General features: G+C 40.0%; 1 protein-coding gene across 1 annotated transcript in view; it reads right to left on the bottom strand.

Annotated features, from left to right (window-relative positions):
• Positions 1–19,898, bottom strand: part of csmd2 (CUB and Sushi multiple domains 2) — a 289,863-nt gene that overhangs the window by 135,827 nt on the left and 134,138 nt on the right. The window contains exons 6-10 of the mRNA XM_033636937.2: positions 16,161–16,273; positions 13,883–13,960; positions 8,478–8,565; positions 7,161–7,285; positions 1,285–1,406 (exon numbers count right to left, since the gene is read on the bottom strand). Coding sequence (XP_033492828.1) covers positions 1,285–1,406; positions 7,161–7,285; positions 8,478–8,565; positions 13,883–13,960; positions 16,161–16,273 — 526 coding nt within the window. The remainder of the gene's footprint in view (positions 1–1,284; positions 1,407–7,160; positions 7,286–8,477; positions 8,566–13,882; positions 13,961–16,160; positions 16,274–19,898) is intronic.

Below are 19,898 nucleotides of genomic sequence, written 5' to 3'. Positions count from 1 at the left end.
GGCAGGAATAGAAGCCCATTACATCTCTAAACAGGAAGAACAGCCTCGCTCCATCTTCATCTGGCCCAGACAACAGCGCCAGAGACAGCCCAAAGTACCGTTGTCTGTTTCAGCAAGCTGCCCGCTGGATATACCCAAGGGTGTCTACGTGTTTGTTTGTATGCATGCAAGCGAAGGGTGGGGCTGGGTAGGTGTGCATTGCATCTGATTACCCCCTCTGCCTCGCCTTTCACCTCACATAGCCTCTCCTTAACTTGACACAGTGCAATAAGAGAAGAGATTTGTAAACCGTTTTGTCTGAGTTCAGTGAAGGATATTTGGCAGGAAAGCAGCTGGGTGGCCTTGAACACAACTCCAAAGTCAATGGTCTGAACAGAGTGGCTATGACACTTTCATGATATCCTCTGAGCATGCACTCTAAACCTCTCCATTACTCCTCCGTCAGTTTAGTTTTTTTACTCTCTTCTCCTCTTTCTCACCACAGGTGTTTTTTAACAATTCGCTTTGTCTTCTGTTGGCCCAGTTCCAGTGCCCTTTACCCCCCCTTTCATTTCACTTATGTCTCACATTTTTCTATGAGAGCGCTTCTGTCACATGGTGCCCCCAAAACGTCCTGTTGCAATTATCAAAAGTATAAAATGAGTCATGTGTGTCAGGGAAGAGCTTCCTCTCAAGTTCCTCTAGTACAGGTGCAAACACACCAGTCAACTGCTTGTCAGTTTGCTGGCAGCTAAACGAACTGCTTGGCACACCGCTGGAAACAGGCGCTTACAGTAGCAAAGCTAAATTAGCATCGCACTCAGAGAGAGTTCAAAATCAAAGACGAAACTTATAGGTTAGATAACTAGATCTAAATATGTTTTAGTGTGAGGTGAAGATATCGGCCCTAGAGATGTCTGCTTTCTCTCAAATGTAGAAGTAGATGGCACTTGGCTTGTGATGCTAAAAGCGCCATACGTATCTACACTCAAAAAGTGTGTATCTACAGCTAGCTCACTTAGCATCATGGAGCTAGAAAGAAAGAAGGAGATTAGTATCTACACGCAACTGCTTATGACAAGGTCTCTTAAGTAACCAAGTCATGCTTATTGGAAAGAGACATTGCTACAGGCCAAGTGCCATCGAATTCCATTACATTCAAGAGGAGGCAGACATCTCCAACACTTGGAAACTCATACCAAAAAATTCTAGATTAATAAATAGCACAACAGGTAAGAGGTAAAATATGCATTCTGGATTCTGAGGTGAACTGTCCCTTTAAATCCCCTGTTTAATGACTTTTACCTTTGATGTGTCTGTGGCTGTGATGACCCAAGTGCAGTTCGCATTGTTGTCGTACTGGACTGGGTAGTTTGGGGATGTGATGACACCACTGGGTCCTCTCAACTGACCTCCACACATTGGTGCTACAAGGGAAAGACACAGACAGAGGAACATGTTTGACAGTTTGAACGAACTGTTTCTCATTAATAAGCCACAAAAGACGTAGCATCTGTTTAACCAGCTCCTGGATTGCATGTTGAATCCACAAGTAGTGATGCTGTCTGAGTGGAAGTTTCACTGATCCATCCTTCAATCACCTCAGCCTCCACCTGATAGATTTATCACTCACACTTGCAGTTGCATTTTTTGCCTTGTGCATTATGTGTAATCAATTATTTATTTGTGTTTTCTGTATTCTGTTCATAAAAACCCTGTGGGGGCTTTCCAAACTCTCACCTCAATCTCTACAAAGTGACATGGCTAGCATCCTAAACAGAATCCTAATGAGCAGAGCTGCCAAAATACAACTCTGTAATGACTGAAAATGCATTTGTTTAACTTCTTGGTAACACTTGAAGGTATCTACATAAGGGTGACATGACACTGTCATAACTATGGTATGACATGGTCATGAACCTGTCATGAACATTATGTACATGCCATAAACGTTTATGACTGCTGTCATTAAGTGTCATTCGGTTTTTGTAATGACAAGTTGACATTGTTTGGGTTGTCTTGATTATGACAACTTGACATTAATCAAAGTGACATTACCAGAAGTTGTCTTTGTCATGACAAGTTGACATTGTTTGGGTTGTCTTGATTATGACAACTTGACATTAATCAAAGTGACATTACCATAAGTTGTCTTTGTCATAACAGTAATAATCATTATGTCAATTTGTCATAAACACAAAAAGAGGTGCATTTCTTGTTGATGTCAAGTTGTCATGACAAAGACAACATCTGGTAATGTCACTTTGAGTAATGTCAAGTTGTCAAAATCAAGACAACCCAAACAATGTCAACTTGTCATTACAAAAACCAAATGACACTTAATGACAGCAGTCATAAACGTTGATGACAGGTTTTGACAGTGTCTTGTCATAAAGTGACATTACCAGAAGATGTCTTTGTCATAACAACTTGACATTAACAAGAAATGCACCTCTTTTTGTGTTTATGATAAGTTGACATAATGATTATTATTGTTATGACAAACTGGTAATGTCATCCTAGTTAATGTCAAGTTGTCATAATAAGGACATCCCAAACAAATTTAATGTCAACTTGTCATTACAAAAACTGAATGACACTTAACGACAGCGGTCATAAACGTTTATGACATGTACATAATGTTTATGACAAGTTCATGATAGTGTCATGTCATAGTTATGACACTGTCATGTCACCCTTATGTAGATACCTTCAAGTAAAGTGCTACCAACTTCTTTCAATGTTCCTGACTAAACAGTAAGCAGTTGTTGAAGCTGTTTGGCAAGTGACTGGCAATGATGGCTTGTCCTTATTTTAAACCATCATCAAATTATAAACCTAAGAGCCATCTCAACAAAATCATCCGCTGTGGATTCTCCGCAAACACTTCACTTGCCAATTTAATGTGGCACAATGAAAAAAAGACTAATGGAAGATTCAATAATACAAATAAATCACACTGTTTCTATGCAGATATACTGGGGAGTTGTTTTGTAGACATTGTCAGGCTAACTTATTATTATAATAAAACAAAGACAATGACAGATGATCCTCTGCCATTCCTAAAATGTTTTAAAATAAATTTAGGCAGCCATTATTATCTCTGTGTACTGCCCAAGTATAGCTCATGCATGGGAGACTTTATTGTGGGGATAAAAATACACATAACAAAACACAAATCAAGCATCACACTGTGATATTCTCACTTAATAGAGTAGGTCAAGAGTTAGCAAACCAAACTTTAAAGGACAATGTGACTTTTTTATCAAGGCCCGAGGGTGTCTGCATGGCAGAACTGTTAAATACCCCTTCAAATTGAAGCAGAATTTCTAATGAGTACTTTGAGGGAAGTGAGAGTGTACGTGTGTACATATGTGGGGATAACCTGAAAGGGCTTGAACCAGCTCCCCAAATTTTAATGAGTTACGTCTCAGAGAGGTCCTTCGGGTGCTCAAGCCCCACTCAGTGGCTCCGTGCTCCACCCCTCTCCCACCAAATCACCCCTATTAAAATGAAAAAAGGAACTTTGGCGAAGTTAAAGGGAGAATAAAGTAATTAATTTGAGTTGTGCTGACAGTGAGGGTGACCTTAATGAAAATAATACAGCAGAAAGGATGTCCACTGAAGCTATCATATCCACCTATTTTTTTTTAATCACGGGGATCACTGTGTCTGATACAGCCCACCCGCTGTGTTCAGTGATAGACATGAAAGTGGAACAGGCCACCTCACAACCAAAGTCCCTGACGAAAAACAATTGCGGGATCTCGGTGTGACCGGAAAGAACTGAATTTCATATCAGGAGAACGAATTTGCAGCCAGAGATGAATTTTTTCCCTGTGCTATTGATAGTGTTGTACAATTTAATGATGACTAATGCTAATTAAGGATACAGAGATTCAATTATGCCTGGATGATGTTTAATCTAAGCAGAACAAAGACACAGTAGCAAAGGTTAAATGAGAATGATGGAATGAGATATTTTTAAAGGGCAATTTGACTGACATCGATGTGGATGTTGTGTCAATCTCGAATGTTTCTTTACATAAAACAGAAAAACAACTGAATGTGATACTTTGGCCTGCACTCAATCACTTTTTTGTGTTATTTTTTTAGTTCAAAGAGGAAGAGTAGACAAACGTGTCAGAACAAGGCCTTCATCACTATGGTTGGTGTCACAAAGCACCAGAATTATTTTTTTTGAAATGCAGGTGACTGACAGTAGCTCAGATGAGATGAAGCACTGTCAACCCCCTTCCCCTCATCCCACCCACCCATATAATCTATCTGAGATCATGCCACCCACTCCTTTGTGCAGTAATCTAATTTTGGTACAATCGGATCAGTCCAAGACAAAAGAAAAAACGCGGGTACCTGTGGAAAGCAGGATTTATGAGAATGCATTAACTGAAGTGGAGTAACAACGAGGGCCTATAGGTGAAGTTTATGTGGATGCTGCAGGTGATTACATTAGACAAATCCCTCTGAGATTAGGGTGCTCGGAAAACCTAATGGGGAAACTGGTGCAAGATGGTTGATATAGATCTTCCTGCTACATATTAAGGCAAACATGGATGAAAATCCCCCTATTTGTATGTATAGGTTTATGAAAATAAACAAGTTAGTGCAGGTCCATCATTACTTACCCTTATCTCAAACACATTTTCATATAAGCGGTTCTGTTAATGCTCTTTCTCATGTTGTGATTTTCTCAATCTAGGAGCTGTTGCAGAAGTGTTTGTTTTAATTACATTAAACTTTTAGAGTTATCACTTAGCATTTGTTAATTACAAGGCAGTAATGACAAAGGCACTGATTTTTGTGGACAATTTGGGGCAGTGGAAACAAGCTGTGAACACAATGTTGACATGTCATCATCATTTAAGTGTATATGGCAAACAGTACCTGGTGAATATAAATCCAATATTTGCTCTCTTTTAGCTCTGTTTTTGGTCTTCACCAACTCCTCAGAGAAAAATACGTCTCTTCGGCTGCTAATGCTCTGTCATCTTTACTGGCTAGTGGTTAGGCTTGGGTGGTGTCAAGGTATTATGGTAATGCAGGATATAATCCCAGCAGTATGATTTGCAATACTTTTAAAAGACATTTATCTTTCTATTAAATTCATGGAGAGAATGTGTTGAGGTTGTGTGTAGTGCACATCACGCGCCACAAGAGCTCAGTCTCCACTGGTGAACAGGCAGCTGAGTTGACAAACATTATGACTGCTTGTGGTGGGGATAACGTTAAAGGACTGTGAACAGTTGGAGTTGGAAGCAATTACAGCGGGCAGTGGGAAATCACAGCACATTTTCACATCGAACTTAGTGAATTAAAGGAAACGGCCACTTTGGAATGAAAATATCCACAAAACTCGTCCGGGATATCGGAGGATAACAGCTAGTTGGATTTTTCCATACACTTGAAGTGCATGGAACCCACGTCCAAAATCATTTTGAAAATGTAATAAAACTCTGCTAATGCGTTTCAAAAACGTCAGAACGGCTCGTCCGTCATAATCCAGGTGCCCTGAAGTGGCAGCATGCATAATTGACTTGAAAAGACATAATTTACTCCTTTTTTATAGCATAATTTCTCACCGTGGTCGGTTAGCCTGCAGGCGTGCTGTGTTTACATGGCAACTAGCACGAGACTCAAGAACGTTTAGAGACGTTCTTGTTCTCGAGTCTCACAAGGTGCAGGCTAACTGACCACGGTGAGAAATTACGCTATAAAAGTGGAGTAAATTATCTCTTTTCAAGTCAATTTTGCATGCCACAGCTTCAGGGCACTTGGATTACAACGGATGAGCCGTTCTGATGTTTCTGAAAAGCATCAGCAGAGTTTTATACATTTTCAAAATTATTTTGGACGTGGGTTCCATGCACTTCAAGTGTATGGAAAATTCGGCTAAAGTGGTCATTTCCTTTAACGGCTTCTAGTGAGGCACACAAATCCCTTCATACACCATATACTCCCATGAAATTTAAAAAATAGATAAAGTAGAAACTGGAAAAATAGTAACTGACCAAGCCTACTAGTTGCTTTGTCTGTCAGATGTTCGTTTGGTGCTAAGCAAATAGTGTACAGTGCATTTTTAGAGCTTTTCACTAAAGCTAAATACTGAGATGAAACTATGAAGCCCTGTAAAGCGGAGGAACCCCATTCACATTGCTGCATTGTTTTCACAATGTCATCTCATACATTGTTATTGTAAACATATAGATTAAGAGGCTTTAATTTTGGCCTGTGCTAAATGTCTGCTTCACTATTTGTTTTATAACACATTGTCTTTGCTGGTGGAACATAGAGCATTGTTAAAATACCATGGCTAATTTTTTTGTGTGTTTTCTTTTTTTTATTTTTTGCCAGTCTGAGCTATTGTCATTACAAACACGAAGCCTTGCACTGATCAAAGATACTTCATTTGACTATTTTTCTCTGCGCGAGTGCTTTCAGATTAATACTGACAATCAGAGCTCCGCTGAATTGAAACCAAAAAGAATCCCTACCAGAAAACACTGACTTTAAACATTTTGATATGCATTGTGTAGTCTACTAAAATTAAGCATTAAAGTTTGGACCAGTGTGCTGAACGTGCCTTACTAATAATTGGAATTTTTGGGTAGTGGGTTTAGGATTTTTTCACTTTTAAGCTCTAAGAGAACACTACCACCAAGTTAAAGTTAAATATTAATATGTCCTGCTCCAATGAATACACTCCACAAGTCAGATACCCATCAATTAAACCAATTATACTATATAAAAATTCAAAAATCTAATCTGCTCTGATTAATTCAGTTCACTGAGGCTGAAAACTGAAACTGAGGAGAATATGAGCATTGGAGATACCGTACAGGGAGCCTGACCGCTCTTCCTGCCTGTCACAAAATGGTCAGAAGTGAGGAAGACATGAGTGATGGGCAGCTCCATGCCAGCATGGCTAAACAGCAGGAAGCAAAAGAATGCTGGCCATAGGTCAAAGTCAGGCCAGTCGCATCAAAATGGTGAATACTTTATCAAAACAGAAGACAATGGATGGGGCATTTACACAAAATGACAGCACAGGAGAAGCACGTCAACATCAGTGCACATGAGTATGCAAATATAAATGGAGGTTACATTTCGATGACCACCGCTGCACATGTGCATAGATGCACAACCTACATGTCAATCCTTACCTCTGCATATGGGCCGGTCGTCACTCCAGCCTACATAGCTGTCAGTCACTCTGAGACAACTGATGCTCTTTGAGCCCTGCAGTTCATAACCTTCGTCGCAGGAGAAATGCACCGTGGCTCCTCGCCTGCAGTTAGATTGCATACAGAAAAAAAACACATCGGCATCACAAACCTGCCCTGTAAAAAAAACACCTCTCAGCAGTGGGAGTGCACATGGGGTGAGAGTACCAAGAAAAAATGTTTACTGCTGGAGAAAAAATATATATACTTTCCAAGACTTTGCGGGTGTGATATCCAAAAGTGCTGCATGGTGGGAGGCGAATGTTGCCCATTTGTCTGTGTTACAGCTGACCACTGATAGAGACAATAGCTCTGACAGGAATGAAACTCTGTAATCCCACCGGTTATACTGCCATCCCACAGAGGCAGCCTATTAGTGTGCAGTGGCTCAAATGGTAGGGTATTTGTTTTAGAGCACACACTTCTCTATCAGCTTTGGTTGCAGTGGCTTTATGGGGCATGACATTGGGTAATGTGCTGTATGCCAGAACACATTTCAAGATGCAGTCCCTGATTTGCTGTAGCACTTGATCGTTTCCTCCCAGCTCACTGCTGATTAAATCTCAACTGTGAACAAAGTTAAAATGCTTAACGCTGAAACTGGAGATAATTCCGGGATAAATTTGGTAATGAATTTTAACAAAGCACAATGCCAACACTGGAATTTCAGACATTCATTGCCTGATTATTACAAAAGTACCTTTTTGAAACAGCTGAAAACTAAATTAAAAAAAACACCTCTTCCAGGAAACAGTGGAGGTGGAACTAATTAAAACTTTGGTGTTATTTTATTTAAATACTAGACAACTGAAGTGACAATGAGAGAACAAAAAGTAAACGGTCACAGAGCACACTTGTACTACTTACACAAGTTAATTAGGCCTCAACGATTGAATCAGAAAACTGAAAGCCTTGTGTTGAAGTAACTTATTTGAAGAATCGAGACAAAAGTCACATTTAAAAAAAGAAAAATTAGACTAATGAATGTAATATCTGCAAAAAAGAACTGAAATTGAAAGAAATTATCTTCCTTTTTTCACAAGCCATATGTGTTTATACTGTAAAGCTCAAGCCAATATAGTAATACAGCTAATATAGACTAATAGGGTCACCATTCGCGGTCTTAGAAACCTGATAATCATCTTCTCTGACTATTGTCTGTGTGTGTCAATCAGCCTGTTCTTGTTCAGGAATCTTTCATCTACTCAGCAAAAACTTAATTAATTGCTCATGAAATCATTCTGTGGTTGCTTTTACCTGAAGTCTGAGCCTTTTCTTTTTCCCCGATCCGGGATCCCCGGGTCTGGACACATGTTGTGTCCCTGCGCTACACCCATCTGAGACACTAATGGGAGAAGACAGAAAGATGAAGACAAGTAAGAAGAACAACGTTACCTGTTTAGCTTTGTTAAGTGTCTGTTCAAAAGTCTTTACATGCATGTTTCCCATTAAAACGTAAAAACTCGATTAAGTATAATAAGGCTCATTGATATGTGTGTATTTATAGTTAATTTTCTGCCCTCTGGTGGCCAATAGTCACTCTATCATTACAGAACAAATGAAAAGATAAAAAGGCCGAGCAGAATTTAAGCTGCCAGGCTTTTCTGAATGTCATGCGAGAAAGGCTCGATATTTTCACTGTGCTAGTTTTGTGTACATCAATTAATTTGGCATGCACTGATTTCCCTGCTTAACATTTCTTACCAGCTCCTGGTGATGCTCTGTCTAATCATGTCACTGGGTGCAAAACAGTGGAAGGCAAAGTGCCAGAGGGGGTCAAATAAACTTGGCTGATCAGGAGAGCCCATCTGACTGAGCAGGAGGGGTCACAGGACTGCGGGGCCAAAGCAATGTGACACCTGCTCATTGGCCAGGTTGCCGACGTGAGGCAATAACCAAGGCTCAGTGATGTCAGCAGAGGTAATGACAAAAATGGCAAAAAAAAGGACCGTGGTGACTAACTCGGGAATATGTGACTGTGTCTCACATCTTACTCACATCTTTACAGGATATGCTGTATCTTCAATCTTTGATTATTGCAGCAAACAGTGAGGTGATGACGGAGGTCCAGCCTTGCAGTTCAGTTGTTGGGGATAGTGTTCATTTGCAAGTATTGTCATTATCCAGTACTGGTCAAACATTACTTAAGATGTGAGGAATTAATACCAGTACAACATTTTTGCATGTTACGAGTTGACTCTTTGATATATTCATACAGATTAATCACTGGTTTGGTATAAAAAAATAACTTTTCATAAGGTGAGACGCTACAGGTGAATAGAGTAAAATTATAAAATAACAGATATCATCATGAAACTTCCTCAGCTGATTACTTACAAGAGTATGAAAAAAAAAGTATTACAAGTTTTTAAAAATTTTAACGTTTAATTATGCAAATTAGTCATTATCTCATTTAATATGCACTAATTTGCATATATTTAGGAAGATAAATCTGAGCATCTGATAAAGCCAGGTGCAAAATTCTTGTTTCATTTTGTTTGCATATAAGCTGAAAAAAAAATTACAGAGGGATTTAAGGATATGTGCTTTTATTACCTAGAATATCAAAATATACTGTCCATAGCCTTAAAAAAACTCAATTTTTGCCATTTTTTGTGAATAAATTGTCACATACATCAGGCTGGGAATGATTTATTAACAAATCCCTCTTTAAATATCTTCAGAATATAGCTAGGTGTATAACTGGAAAGTTTGGTGTACATAGGTGCTACAGAGGCTGAGATGTTCGACTTGGAGTATGACAAAAAACTCATTTTGAGAAAACAGCATTCAAAGATTTACATAGGGCAATGTAATACATTTCTATTGGAAACAATTGCTCACAAACAGAATAAATGTTCAGGCCCTTAGTAATAATAATATAGTATATTTCAAGCTCATGAAAATTGATCATTTCTAATAAAAATATTGGCCTACACTGCACAATGCTAACTTTTTGGCAAATTCAGGAGAGACTTGCTGCTGTAAGTAGACAAAATGTAATAAAATAAACGTCTAAATGTATAATTTGAAAGTTTTCTTCATAACAGTTTGAAAGAATACATATTCAAGGAGTAAACTAGCCCAATATCTCAAAATATAAGGATAAGGAGTCACAGGCGGTCAAATCAAATAAAACAAAATACTAGAGACAGGGAGTTTTAAAGAGGAAGCACGTTAAGCAAAGAATAAAAAAAAAGCACTAAAGCAATGCAATTAATAGGAAAAAAAGAAAAAAGTGATTGAAAGTGAAGAGACGTGTGGATTAAAAGCAGAAGATAAAGTCGGAGGTAGAGGAGGATAAAATGAATTGTAAACGGCCTTGAGGCAGGATTACCATTAATGCACCTCTTTTTTGTTTGACAGGTTGTTCTTAAACCCTTCGACATCCCTCTGTGTCGCTCCAGTCAGGTGACTCATGGCTGTCAAGTTGTTAATGTTACAGATGTTCAAATAAAGCTGAATGGGATAATGAACGGCGAGCTCAGACGGAGGGTGAGACGGAACAAGGGCAAGGAAGACTGCCATGGTGAAAACAGCAACCAATGCAATTACTGCTGTCCATTTGCTATTAGAACTGCATCTCGAGCACAGACTCTGCGTCCTTTGTGTCTGTACCTCTTACAGCAGTCAGCATTCACCCTGTTCTCTAGCCAAGGAGTGGGGGAAAAAAAACTTTTAAATGACTTTGAACAAAAGTTGAGACTAGTGAAAAGGACTGCCTGGCATCTTCTCCAACAGACAGACGTACAAGTGGAGACAACTGTTGTTCCAGTTTTAAGACTGATGCAATTCACAGGGATATTCACTGCATCAGGGTTGCCTTTTCTCTTATGGAGTTCACTTCCTACTGCAGCCATACCTGCTGCTTCTCCGTGAGCAAAATGCTTAAGCCTTTAACAGCACTGCGAACTCATAGCATGATAGACACTGGTGTCATTCTGCAGTGCAGTGGGAAGAAAAGTTTTCATCCAAGACGCATGAGGATAAAAATACACAGTTAACATCAACACGAAGTTAAATTAGAGGTGCTTTCTATTTTGCCAGGTAAGTCCACACGTGTATAATGAAGTTGAAGACATCCAGAGAAGATCTATGACGAAAGTCAGAGCCAGGATTGCCTCTACATGGCTCTCAACATGGAGGTGACTAAATGACAGCTAACAGCCAACGGTGCTAACAGTGGAAACAGTTAAAGGTGCTAATGGTGTTAACATGTGGGGCAACTGGAGGGTGGGCATCCCATTTCCACCATGACACTGTTTGGCCTCCGTGGTTGGGATAGTGTTATCAGCAGTAACTGCCATATAAAGCCTCGTTTCCACCGAGCAGTATGGTACGGTATGGTTCAGTTCGGGACCTTTTTTTTCCGTTTCTACTGCGAAAAGCTGTGGATGGTACCAATGGAACTGTTCCTAACCGTTACCATTTTTGGTCCCCCCTCTGTTGGGGTACCTAGCGCACAGATCTGATACTAAGAGGTGGAGCTGTGAACACTGCAGTCTGATTGGTCAATAGCGGACGGTCGCTCTGCTCAGGGCTGAGTTGTGGCTGGTTAGTAGTAGTAGTAGTAAATACGCAATGAAAGGATGTTTTGCTGCCTCTTGCAGCAACTGTAGTCAAAAAAAAAAAAAACTAAATTCACTGTGCCGGGATTTTTAAGGTGGAACATTAAATCGTAATGTTACTCAATGCACGAGCTGACGACGTGACTCAATCAACACACCCTAACTATTCTATATTACAACTTTGACCATTACTTTAGTTTTTATATGACTGACACTTTTACTAATGAGTGGATCTTCAAGCATTTATTAGGGCCGTAACGGTACATGTATTTGTGTCGAACCGTTTGGTACGCGACTTTTGGTTCGGCACGACCCTGTACTGAATTATTGGGCGCAGGATATTATTTTATTTTGTTTTATTTTAATTCCGTTTTTGCGAGCCGAACCATTTAAAATATCTAGTTCCCCAACGGACATATTGAGTGACGGACCGAGTCCCGTAAATCTCCGCTTTCACTTTGTGCAGCGCATTCTCACATTTTGACAACATGGCAAGTGAGCCTGACGAACCTGAAGACCCACCTGCAAACTTTAAGTCCTCCTTTTGGGAACTCTTTGGTTTCAGGGTAAAATACGAAGATGGAAATAAACAAGTGGACAAGACAAAAGCAGTGTGCCGGCACTGCAGAACAGCGGTCGGGTATGTACTTGGAAACACGTCTAACATGCTAACGCATCTAAAGCGACACAACCCGAGTTTGAACGTTAACCGGCACGACTAGAAAAAGCAATCTGGTGCAAACTACGATATCGTCGTCGTTTAAAAAGAAAGAGCGTTTCCCTGACCATCACGCTAAAGAAATAACCAACGCCATTGGAGTTGAGTAAAATTGTTTAAGCTGCACTTTAGATATAAGCATGTTTTGTTTATTGCACTTTAACAAAGTGGGAAAGCTAAGTAAGTTCCTAGTAAAACTGAATCTGAGCAGGCTTTAAAGCTGACCAGCTGCACTATACTTTTTATTTTAATTGAGTAAAACTGTTTAAGCAGAAATGTATATTTATACTTTTCATTCAAAAAATGTGTTAAACAAACAGCAGGATTTTATTTTTCACTTTTATATTTCTATTTTCATTGAAACAATGTGAAAAAGCAGAATTTTATATATATTTGTTTCATTCAAAAATTGTGTAAAAAGAGTTAACTGCTGTGGTGGTATGTTTTAATAAGGTTACCAATAAGTAAAAGATATTTAATAGTTGTCTATTTTTTTCATTACTGTACCGAAAAAAAACGAACCGTGACTTGTGTACCGAGGTATATACCGAACCGAGATTTTTGTGTACCGTTACACCCCTAGCGTTTATATATATTAATTTCGGCCAGGTTATGTGAACTGCATATATTCTAATTCTCACACGGAGACAAGAAAAGCATTGCGTAGCATTGGACTAATGCAACACTAAACCCCTGAGCTTGTCTGAGAAGGACTAAATGCACAAACCCGGTATTTTTAAATATCCCATGGAGAGAGACTCTCACTGCAGCCTGTTTTGTTTTGAGCTATTTCGTTCTGAAAATGTCGGCATGCAGCCTCGTTCTGTGGACAAGAAACGGGGTGCAGAAATACACTGAGTCCTGGACAGACCAGTGAGTGACAACAACCCCGCCCACATTTAAAGATACAGTTTGCAGTGGAAAACTAGGTACCATGTCTGACGGATTACTTTGGGCTCCAAAGGTACCATACTGAAAATGTTTGGTGGAAACGGGGCTTAAGTGCATTGCAAAGCGGCGGCAAATAGCTAGCCAGTGGGATACACACACAGGGTGTTACATGCACTACCATGCAAACCACAGCAAAGAACAGAGAAGCTCAGATTACAACACACACAGCGCAGGCCTGACTTCATTCTCTGCTCAGGATGCCAATACTCTCTTGTAGCTTTTTATAGCACAGCATATAGCATATTGCACAACTGTTTGCTGCTACACTGATGTTCTGAATGTCACATATAGCTCTTTTGAGGTAACATTTAGGATAGGGTTGAGTTATTTTCTCCTTTGATAACTCAGGGGACACTGTACTGGATAAGTGAAACTTTTCATTTCCTGCTTTCTTGCTTATTTCAGAGTTAAATTTTGTAACTTACACACTGATATCTTGTGGTGGTTGTCTTTGCTCGGCAACATCTTTACACCACGAGACTTCAGTTCAGTCATCTTCTTCACTGTGAGGGAAAACAAAGCAGAGAGACATATGAGACAGCAGGAAGTGAAATAATGACACCCACACATTTCAGCAGTGTCTAAATGTCTACAGCAGATACAGTATATAATATGTAATGTTCCATACACCATTGCCCACGCCCACTCCACGTATGTTCAGAGCCGTTTTGACAAAGCCAGTAAATAAAAAGTTCTGCTAAAACTTGTCAAATGAGAAAATGACTGAACTTTTTGACTATAAAACCGAACTCTTAACATACAATTGTTTGATGTTACACCATAAAAACGACACATTTAGTTTACATAGAAGAAGAGAGCTCAACAATTTACAATTTCTTTGCATCTCACACAGAAAGGTGCGGGGAATAACATTATTATTATTAGATGATTAGGATTACAGGGCACGGTATATGAGAGGCAAAACCACTAAGTTTCAGACAATAAAAAGATGACGTTTAAATTATTGAGTTTCATGCAGAGAAAATAAAAAAGCAAAGCCATCACAGCAGAGTAGAAGGCTCATCTAAATGCATACTTATTCGCCAATTTCAAAAACACCATCAGCATTGTCTGTGCACCCCTCCACACTCATCCTATTTAATTACTTTGACGGTTCCTGACAATGGAACCTTACTTCTTTTGCATAAATGTGTTTTTATCCTTTGCTCAGTTTCAGCTGCATTGTCATTCAAACCTAATCTCAGTTGTGTGTCAAAAAGTCTATTTATTACACGTCTGAAAGGAAAATCACAATACAGAGGCTCTTTTCAGATTTGTGATTAGAGTAGGAGGAGTAAGGTATTATTATGTTTCCAGTAAGGAAACTAAGCTATTAAGTGCAGGGTTTGATAGGGTGGGGCTGTTTCCTGTGCCCCGTACGATGAAGACGACTCAAGAAGAAATGAAAGAAATAGAACGAAAGAAGATATGCAACCAACAGCCGCTTTATCGTTCGAGATGCTGCTGCTGCTGCTGCTGCTGCTGCTGCTGCTGTGGAATCATAACAAGTGTCACGATGAGAATGGCTGGTGGGAGGTGGGGGATGGAGGAGTGTTTAATCTAATTAAAGTATTAGCCTCCCGTTTCTCTCTCATCTTCTAAACATATTTATCTAACACTGAACCTGTAAACCCATAGGCTCACCGCCTTGTCTCTCTATCTCTCTTCATTTCATATTTCTCTCTTCTTTCTTTCATCCCATCATCTCTTAGATTTCCATGTGATGACTGAAGGTGAGATCAGTATAGATCACCTTTTTTTGTTGATGAACTTATCTTTTTTCCCTGGTCATGCACGGGAGAGTGTATGTGTGTGTGTGCATCCATGTGTGCTTGTGGCCCTCTAATAATAAGTCTTCAAATCCTTTTTGTTGGACCTGAAAACATAATGACTGTTCCCTCCCTTCTTCTCTTTTCCCTCCTCAATTCCTTTCCTTGCCTCCTCTCCTTGCATCGCCCTCCCACCTGAGATGTGAGCAGAATAGGCAAGGAGGAGTCAAGGCAACAGGCTTTCTAGACACCCGTGCTTTGTAACAGTCGTTTTAAGGCGACGCCAATTAAATATGATGTGCGGCACCGCTGCATTATCAGCTGTGTGTCGTGCTCTTTATATACATTGTGGGTGCCAAAAGACTTTCGCAAATGATACACATGTGCATTCCCGCTCATAGCTCCTCCGGCAAGCCTCCTCTCTCTTTAAAATGCATTTCAGGAATTGAGATACTTCGCAGAGATCGATTTTGATTGATTTCAGGGTCACACGCAGGAGGACGGAGGACAGGGGAGATGGGGAGGCAAAGGGAAGAGCCCCCTTTTCCTTTTGTCTTGACAGTGGCGCAAAATAAAAGGCCACTAACATAACATCAACGTTGTTTAGGAGCAAGAATGTGCTCAGCAAATTCCAAGGCAATGTGCCACTTAGTTTGTCCTCTGAGGAGTACAAATGTGTTTCACTTCAAGGCTGTCAATGACTAGATTTTTGTTATTTCTCACATTCAGGTGGAAACTATACTTTGATTTTGTTACAAGACAAAGGTTCAGTGGCTCACCATAAATATTAGGATTTATCCTTACTTTACCAAGGAGATCTAAATCAAATATGAAAATACAGCAATTATATGCAGACCCTCCTGTCCAAAGTTAAACCTGGCTCACATTATTAGTGGTTGTTTTTTTCAAACATCAAAACCTCTCTTCATCTCACCTTGATACTGGGCGCTGAAACCTCTTAACTTGTGGTTGCCATCAGAGGTAAAGTGCAGTCGGAGCCAATTCTTGCTGCTAATGATGGGTGAGGGAAGGTTGGGGCCAGTGAACCTGCAGACACCCAAACAGAGAGAGATTATTAGCATTTTAGCACATACCAAGCAAATATGAAGGAAGCACACTGCATACTGTTGTCATATTTCACATATCCTGTACACCCAAAAATGGTTTTAACGTCAAAGGCTAGGTATGTACCAGTGCCATCTGTGGCATCAGCATAACCACTGATACACTTCCTTAGTACATGGACAGTAGAAAATGACACTGTTTGTTTCAGATAATCTCAGTGTCACTTTATTTATTATCAGCCGCCAACGTCGCGACAGCTGTTATTGTTTTCACCTTCTGAGTCTGTGTTGGAGTGTGTGCGTCATCATGGCAAAATGAGGACTTGGTGACAGCTTTTGTAGCAGGAACTATTGCAGAAGTGTTTTTGACTACTTTATACATACAGGTGTCTTTGGACAGCTTATGTCACAGCGATAGCGTCACAACTGAGTACAAAAGAGTTATAAGATGGGTGTGGTCCAATGCTAGGGGGCCAGAAGTAGGGGGTAGGAAGTAAGGAAGGAGCAACTGGGCACCCTACTTTATGCTCCTTGTCCACATTCGTTTTAAGTTGCAATTGCTGTGTTACTGATTGTAAATGCAGCTGGAGTATTCCCATCGCAGGATGGTCTTTAGTTTATCCATTCATTTCATTTACTGTGTCCAGGCATGGCCTTGTGGACACAATCAGCTAGGAGTAGAAAATGTTACCGTGTTAGGTATATTGTATCCTGCTGTATTTCATGCACATCATTTCTTCCTGAAGTAATATCTCTGACATCTTCCTTTCACTCTATCAGCTTGGACCTGTGCTTGCTCATTCTTCTGTTTTGTGCCATAAAGCAAATATGTAATCCATCAGATTTCCAATGAAGTCAAGCACAATAGCAGACAATATATTATAGAGGCTGGCAGAAGCTGCCAGTCTTTGTGGTGTCTGTCTTGTTTGTTTATGGTAATTATCCTAATGTTTTAAAATTAATGTGGCCTTGACTTAGAGATGTTAAAATGTTACACCTTTAAGATCTATTAAAAGGAGGGTCTGGTACTCAAGGGGAACTGAAATGTTAACGACTCTTAACCAAACTGTGGCCCAATAAAAAATGGGAGCAGGAAAGACCAGCAGTGGCATTTGCAGAGAAAGGACACTCCTTTTATTGCTTTGAAAAAAGCAATGGTGAATTATATTTCACAAACACTTATAGTGCCTCCTGATCTGTATGCTAATGAGGGCTGTTGCTTACCAGGCACTTCTTTAGTTGTTAAAGCCAAAGTCATTTGGGAACACATCATGTTTTATCTGGAGACACACAAACACAATCTCTCTCACACACACACACACTCATAAACACACATACAGTATGCGCACCTCCATGCCTAGGCACACATTCAGACAAATGTGCGCATAAATTCCACTCGTCCATCTGTAAATTACATTTCCCCAACTGTGTCCACCGTCCAAACCTACTAATTCACTCTATAGAGTAGATACATACTGAGGCTCACCTCCAACCAGCTTTTATTAATACCACAAGAAAATAAGCAAAGAGAAAGCAAAATGGAAATGCGATTAAATAATTCAATAAAACTGAGAACTACACTCTAAATAGGTATGCGACACATCTTGCAAGCTAATAACTGTTCATCTTTGAATGCAAAAACAAATTTTCGGGTACTGATGCCACAAGGACAAAGGAATAAAACAGCTTTGAGCACACAGCTCCAACCCAAAAAAAAGATAGCGATCTACCAAGAGGAGATACTGAGTTTAGAGGGTGTTTGGTGGAGATACAAGACCGGCTGCACTGCAGAGCTCTCTGAGGATCAATTAAAATCATGTAGGATTCTAGATGTAGACAGAATAAGCTTTTATTTAAAAAAGAAAAAACAGAGCACTATATCCATTTATAAAGTAAACTGTTGGTGCAGTGGGGCGTCAGCTTCACTGTACAGTAGCTAAACTTACTAGCTGAGCTGAACACAAGTTCAACTGAAGGATCGTAGGGAGAGACAGAAAGAGTGGAAAGGACTTTTTGAAAGAGTTTTGGGCAGCAGTGAGGACAAAGCGCACGGTAGAAATTAGACAATGACTAAATGAGAAAGAGAGATGGTATATCAAAATGTCAGTGATTCAGCTTCTTCAGCCACACTGCACACAGACAGCAGGAAGATGGAGCAGAGTGCAGTAGAGACAGTGTGTCACTGATGAAACTTAAGCGAGTCTCCTGCTGTTTCCCATGGCTGCTTTCAGCGTGTCGCAGGTGTGGCCACAATTCCCTCACTTACAAGTCAGTGACGCAAGTGACCTCAACCCTTGGTGAAGAGATTTCGACTGAGGGAAGGCTTCACTAATCAAACGGTTATGTTCAAGTCACAAAAGGTGAAGGTCAGGGTCAGGAGCACGGATGGCGTTGACCCTATGTTCTCTCCAGGCGAGGGAGCTCCGTTTTATACTTGCGTCAAAGGCCCGATTATAAAAGTGGGTGTTGTGAGAGTGAGTGTTGATCACAGTATGTGAGCAACATTTTCCACAAGCTCACTTGCTCAAGCGACACTGTCAAAGTCAGAAGCTCTATGAAAATGTTGAACTGAGACTTCTGTACTGCATAATCCACCGGCTATTTTGCTGCTTATGTTCACCTCACCAGTTCATCTTGTATTTGCTTCACACAAACCACTTCTGCTTCTTCTAATAATTCAAAAAATACTTAACACTGACCATCCACCAAGTGATTTTAACCCAGAAGAGACTAATCCTACCATCTTTCAGCAATAAAATTAAAGGTTCTGCAATTGTTGTTCTTTAATTTCAATTAAGAATAGGTATAAAATAACCATACCATTATTTTCTTCTTTTATTTGGAGCTTTGAAAGAAACAAAAAAACAACTGAGTTAACAAAAGACAAAACTGTATTTACAACTTCACTATCCCCCTGCCGTGTTTCATCATGTGACCTTTCAAGGCCGATGAATTCACGAGATAATCAAACAGGAATCCAGCCCTGATTTGCTACATATCCTGGTCTGAATAGCTCCCACAGCAAAACCAATACTGCCAAATCTCCATCAGTGGACCCATTTCTACCGTCACATGATATACACTGTCATACTGCCCAACCCTACCTGTCTTAAATGCCGTCAAGGAAACATGGTTTCCAACAGGACAGGTTGCATTATCAATGTTAAATTCGTGTACACTTGGTTGTCCTTTTCCTGCACTGAACATTCCCCAACTACCCCTGACTTACAGCTTGGCCCTTTATCTAAAGCACTCATCAAACACACTCTGTCTTTACTGGTATTCTCTCTAATTTTTCTTAATATTTTTTAACATGTGCATAATCAGGTTATATATCTGATCACATTATTATTGAGGCGTAAATGTAAAACCATGTCGTACCACACTGGCCTTGATTTACAACGGCAAGTGCAACACTGATAAAGTGAGTCGGCATGCCTCAGGAGAAGTTTTATCACTTTAGAAAAGATGAAGCGTTGAGGAGGATCATGTAGTGTCTGGCACATGTGCGTCTGGAGTGGTACTACTAAAACAGAGAGTGCCAGACCTCTGGCTCTAAGTATATAGCCGGGTCCTGAGACAGCTCAAAATCCTGGTGCTATATCTCA

Source organism: Epinephelus lanceolatus, chromosome 16 (assembly GCF_041903045.1).
Source record: "Epinephelus lanceolatus isolate andai-2023 chromosome 16, ASM4190304v1, whole genome shotgun sequence".
Classification (NCBI taxonomy): Eukaryota; Metazoa; Chordata; class Actinopteri; order Perciformes; family Serranidae; genus Epinephelus; species Epinephelus lanceolatus.
This window is presented reverse-complemented; position numbering and strand designations above follow the sequence as displayed.